This window comes from Vigna unguiculata, chromosome 5 (assembly GCF_037176805.1).
Source record: "Vigna unguiculata cultivar grain cowpea cultivar isolate G323 ecotype 2 chromosome 5, ASM3717680v1, whole genome shotgun sequence".
Lineage (NCBI taxonomy): Eukaryota > Viridiplantae > Streptophyta > Magnoliopsida > Fabales > Fabaceae > Vigna > Vigna unguiculata.
The window spans coordinates 8,218,842-8,224,255 of NC_140796.1; the positions used below are offsets into that span (position 1 = coordinate 8,218,842).

The following is a 5,414-nucleotide window of genomic DNA, read 5'->3' on the forward strand; positions in this document are numbered from 1 at the left end:
AACTATTCTCTTCTAAAAAGATACTTCTAATAGAACTGTTATTACTCGCTTATGGAAAATTAAACTCCTTAACTTTTTAAAAAGAGTAAAGCTTTCTGTTTCGAAAATAGGAAAACTCCAAAAAGAAAAAAAAAAATAGGACAAAAATTTGGAAGTATTATTCAGCCGTTTAAAGCAAATTAAGTCAGCTAAAAACAACCAAAACAAAAAATGAACCTAAATGGCCTCAATCCAAACACATCTAAAGTATTTGTCTGCTGACTTTGAATATATTAGATTCTGTAACCGTACCCTCCAAGCTACCACAGCTTACAGCAGATTAAAAAGATGGAGATATCGGCATAAATATATCTAGATTTTAGTAATATCAAACTCAAAGAGGTTACTCAAAATATAGTATTAGTAATTTTCCACAAAACTCACTACTAAACATGAAACTACCGAGGGAAATTATATCCACCTTCTCCAAGCTCCATTTGGTCTTTTAGTCTTGATGACCCAGCCCGTGAAAAACCATGAAAAAATTATCACCAAAATTTATTCTGACCATCATCGAATAGATATTCAGTATTTTACCTGATCTTCACGCCGACCTTCAAATTTTTACACTGAATAGCAAATAGAAATAGATTATACAGTAGCAGAAAGACATTTTGGTTTAAAATAGTATCTACGAATTTAAAAGGCTAACCTCATCGTAGAACTAGTTTTCTGGTTCAGTTTCCAAGTTTGTGCCATTTTGTTGACTACGTTCCAGTACTATTCTATAGATATAAAATGCCACTACTGCACCACTGCAGATGTGAAACAAAGTCGTTACATAACGAAGTATTAATAGAAAGATCAAAAGCATTCAACAAATATTGACTGTAAGCTAAATGATATCCCATTTCCAATCTAATTTACAGTTTAATTGAAACTTCCATGTAAGTTTTCCATTTGAGTCTTTTACAAGAAGTATTGTATTCCAAAGCTTCTGGCAGAAAAGCAATATTTCAGCATTCCGAATTTCCAATTAAACAATCATTTGTTGGATCAAACTAAATGTCATCCAACACCTCAACTTCAAAGCATTAATAAAATCTGGTTTTAGACCAACCGTCTAGTTTGTGTTAAAAATGAAATAGCAGCAAGTTACTAAGAATATCTCTAATTAACGTAACAATTAACTCCAAAATGAAGACCAAAAAAAGTTCACATGTAAGTAAAATAATGATTTTTCAACAACCTGATCAGGGCAGTGAAATAAGAGGATCCCTGGCAAAAACAAAAGAATGTGAAACCATCAAATGTTAGAAACCAATATTAATTTTATTTGCATGAAAGTTAAATTAATATTGATAATGAATGCCTTACTTTGCCTATTGAGTTTATCTCGCGCAGAAACAATATACTTGATATAGCTGCAAGTCCAACAAGTTAAAATAAGCTTTAAGATAGAGAAACAAACAAATACACAATAGAAAAAGTTAAATGCATAGTTAATCTGAAACTAATAAACTTAATTAGATTTTGACAAAAAAAAAAAAAGATGATGTGTGTGATTTTTAAGTATAAGACCACATATATACTCTACGGAAACAATCCCACTCGAATAGTTGGCAAAGTTCTTACTCCAATTACTTAACATACTACATCTGCACTCAGACTCGAAACCGTTGATTAAACTGGAACAATCCAATACCAGTTAATCCATAAAGATGGAAACATAATTTCATCATATGCAAAAGTGTGAAGAATATTTTATTTATTCTTTAATTACAACATATTTGACTACAATTTGCTTAGTATTTAAAATATTATGAACAAAAACAAATCAAAGCCAATCGTCTCTTGTTCAAGTCTTATATGGATGGAAAAAAGTAGGCATCAGGAAAGTTTTGCCCCCTTGAAAGAATGCACAAATGCAGGGTAACTTCAATTAGTCTGGAATTAATGTAGGTAACTTTTCAATACCAAGGATCTCATCCAAAAAAATAAATATCAAGGACAGAAGGCATTAATTATACAGAAAAGCAACATTAATCCCTAAAATAATGCAACAGTTCTGTGAGACAAGTTCCAAGTTAGCATTGCAATGGTTATAAGTAGACAAGCTAGTTTTGGTTTCCAACTCATTTGAAGATTTAAAAAAGGAGCTCAAACAATTTTATAAGAAATACAAGTAATTGGGAATTTCCCAAACACAAAGCTGTCCATTAAACTGTTAAGTATCAGTACCGACTCTGATTTTATATGAAAATATTAAATTCACCTCCCCGATTTTCATCAATATAAAATTCATGCATACAAGTTTGTTGCATTCACAAAACCAATTGAATCTATTTGTCAATTAAACCAATTGGCCACATAATAGTACAATACTATTGCAAAGCTTACGACGATGAAGATTTGTGCATGTTTGGTTCAACTTAGTTGAGAAAGTAACCCTTTTTTGTTTTTGCAGCTCCCTGAGAAGACTGTAGAAAAATAATAATTCCAAAAATAATTTGCTCTCAATGAGCTAATATATATCATATTCTTATAACCCAGTTCTGTGCTGAATAAAGAGGAACGAAATAGGGATAGAAATAAAAAGACAATTGAGGTGGAAAAGATGTGTTTCACTTATTAAAATTAAAATATTACTAAAAGAGCATTTGAAAGGAATACAATAATTATATTTAAGCAAACTCAAAAATGCGTTATCTTTCGTTAAATAAGAAGCAAATGATCTCACCAGCTTGGCCCTTCAAAGCAAGAGCAGAGGAGCGTCCTCTTTTATATGATCTCAGACTCAAAATGCTTAAAGCAAGGAGGGAACCACCTAAAATCACGCCAAACCTTATGGCTGCAAGATTGCCTGTTACCATAAAGGAAAGGAAGCCACCAAGAGAAAGCAGCAAACCTACAAAGAATATGAATACGACAAACATATTAAAAAAAGTACAGAGGGGAAAGCTGACGATAAATATCCCCAGTCAATATAATAGAAGTCATATAATAATAAGATCTTTTGGGTGATAGTGGGTATCGTGTCTGGGACCTGGAAGCCTAGAGTGGTATTTAGACTGATATTGAGGCCCGAGGCCCATAAGCAAGGCCGTTAAATCAGTCCAAGATCTAAAAAGATTCCGGCATCAGTCCCTGTGTGAAGAATGGATAATATGTGTGTGGTTTTATCACAGGATAATGCCCGATAACACCAGTCATCATCGGCAGGCATACAACTCCTAGCAAAGGCTAATTCATATCAGCTGTCAATTCCAAGTGAACGTGGCCGAGCCATTTAAAATATATGAGCAGTGTGATATTGGGTAAGAATTCAGTTATAAAAACTTAACAAATTTGAACTTGATAAATGGAAATCTTGCTTCACCATACACTAGTACAATGATAAAAAGCACCTTCTATTGTAACAGCTTCACAACTACCATTCACCTCTCTCGTAAAAAGTGTTTGTCCTAAACAAGATTTTCCATAATATGTACTTCCTCTTCCTCATTTACTCCCGTCAAGTTTAATATATGCTAACTTGAGTATGGGAGTGCTTCACCTTCTTTTGCAAGTCCCCTATGAAAACAATCCTAGAATTTGAGCTAGGACCTAACCTACTTACCACACAAATTCAACTCGTACAAAAAACATTGCCTGAGCTTTATAAGCATACTTAAATGAGCTGACGGCTACACATTACAACATTTCCCTCCAGTTTTTTGATCAGCGTAATCCTGTTCAAGACATTGGCACAATTGAGACAGACTACCCGTGTGACCACTATTAAGACGTATTGGTATTTCCAAGAAAACAAATCCATATCCAGGAATCAACACCTCTCTCAAATACCTCCCGCATTATATTAGGAAAGAGACTCTAGCACTAATCACACACAATTCCAAGCACATAATTTTTCATACCATACGGCAGGCCAACATAGAAGTCTCTCAGTCCAGACAACTTCTGGATATCATCTGATGGCGCGGTGAACGTCTCCACGATGTCCTTCACCTCCGGCGAACTCTCTGTCGCCGCGGACAAATATTCCTTTCCTTCGTCGGTGATCTCCTTCGCGGCGGTGCTCAGCTCGTCCTTGGTCTTAACAGCCAGCACCTTCAGCTGCTCCGTGGTGTCTTTCAGAATGACACCGGCCTTCTTCGAGTACAACTCGTAAGCCTCCTGAGATACGCCCTGAAACTTCTCCGCCTGCTCCCTGAAAGTGTCCAGCGCCTGCTTCCACGCCTCCTGCGACTCCTCAGACCCTGAACGGGCTTCACGCTCCTTCTCCACTTCGATCTCCCCGTGTTCCTACACAGTTCCCCAATCCAAATCACAAATCCACATACACTTCCGCTGTAACTAACCAACGAAGTAATCGACAAACTAATTCGCTTTTCTGTCTTACCGAATCTTGGTGAGAGGCGGTGAAAGCGATGGTTAACGGTTTCCGGCGGTGAAGGGTGAGGAAGGAGGCGGCAAGGGCGTTAGGTGGAGCGGCGTTAAGAGCGCGGGGTTTGAGTAAGGGGTTGAAGTTGGGAATACAGGGAAACCTGTTGAATGGGAGAGAAAAATTGGAATGGGCGAGCTTAGGGTTTAACACCGAAACTGAATCCATTGTGAAAGTCATGGTCAATGGAAGGCTAAGAGACGGAGAGGGAGAGATGGTGGAACTGGAGAGAAGCGAAGGTTACGAGGGAGAGAAAGGTGTGAAGAAAGCAATGAGATTTATAGTAATGGCAATGGAAAATGAGATTGGAGCGAAGGTGTTTGTGAAATGTCCTAAACCACCCACAACGCAAGACGCGAAGGAGGGAATAGTTGATTCGTGACTCCTGAGAAGGTGACACCTGTATTCAAGTATTCATCATAACTTATATTTCCGTTGGAATCTCCCAAGTCCAAGCAAATGTTCCACTGTCTCTTCCTACTTGCCTTCTTAATTCCCCTTTCCATATTTTTACTTCAAAAGGTATAAATAAATTATTTAACCTACTTTTTTAAATATATTATTAATTTATCATTAGAATATGGAAAACTATATTTAAGATGTAAAATCAAGCGTGCTACACGTTTTGTTTACTTCTTAATTAACAAATTTCTGCTTTAGTTTTTTCTTTTTCTTAGCAAACTAATAATGGTGATAATAGAATTGTGTCAAAAAAGTGCATTACTAAAGTTTTTTTGTATTTTATGAATTTAAATGTATTTAATTTTTTTAAATGAATCAAAATTATTATTGCCTCTAAATATCTTATCATACTTAATATTAGTTAAAGGAATTAAATATTAATGGATACTATTCCAATAACAATTTGAGTATCGCGCTACTTGTCTTGAGGAAGAAAAATACAAACATAAATGTGAATACAATAAAATATATACAATAATGATGATTAATGTATAAAATTTATTGAGTTTAATTGATATTATTTTAATCA

At 35.3% G+C, this 5,414-nt stretch overlaps 1 protein-coding gene across 2 annotated transcripts; it reads right to left on the bottom strand.

The window, feature by feature from the left end:
- Window positions 1-240: 240 nt before the first annotated feature.
- LOC114185254 (Transmembrane proteins 14C) lies at window positions 241-4,859 on the bottom strand. 2 transcript variants are annotated; one of them, XM_028072876.2, is made up of 8 exons: window positions 4,382-4,859; window positions 3,897-4,284; window positions 2,720-2,887; window positions 1,357-1,403; window positions 1,229-1,257; window positions 692-794; window positions 577-608; window positions 241-489 (listed from the first exon to the last, which is right to left on the bottom strand). In XM_028072876.2, the coding sequence occupies exons 1-6, from the start codon at window positions 4,601-4,603 to the stop codon at window positions 704-706; spliced, it is 945 nt and encodes a 314-aa protein (XP_027928677.1). In that variant the 5' UTR covers window positions 4,604-4,859; the 3' UTR covers window positions 241-489; window positions 577-608; window positions 692-703. The 2 variants fall into 2 exon arrangements, with proteins under 2 accessions (XP_027928677.1, XP_027928676.1); XM_028072875.2 differs by having other exon boundaries at window positions 241-608.
- Window positions 4,860-5,414: the final 555 nt, after the last annotated feature.

Excerpts from the sequence above, each read along its gene's own strand:
- LOC114185254 (XM_028072876.2), bottom strand. The coding sequence starts at position 4,603 with ATGACTTTCACAATGGATTCAGTTTCGGTGTTAAACCCTAAGCTCGCC. Across the intron at positions 4,285-4,381 it reads CCGCCTCTCACCAAGATTCG|GAACACGGGGAGATCGAAGT; the intron begins GTAAGACAGAAA and ends GGAACTGTGTAG. Across the intron at positions 1,404-2,719 it reads TGCTTTGAAGGGCCAAGCTG|CTATATCAAGTATATTGTTT; the intron begins GTGAGATCATTT and ends TTGGACTTGCAG.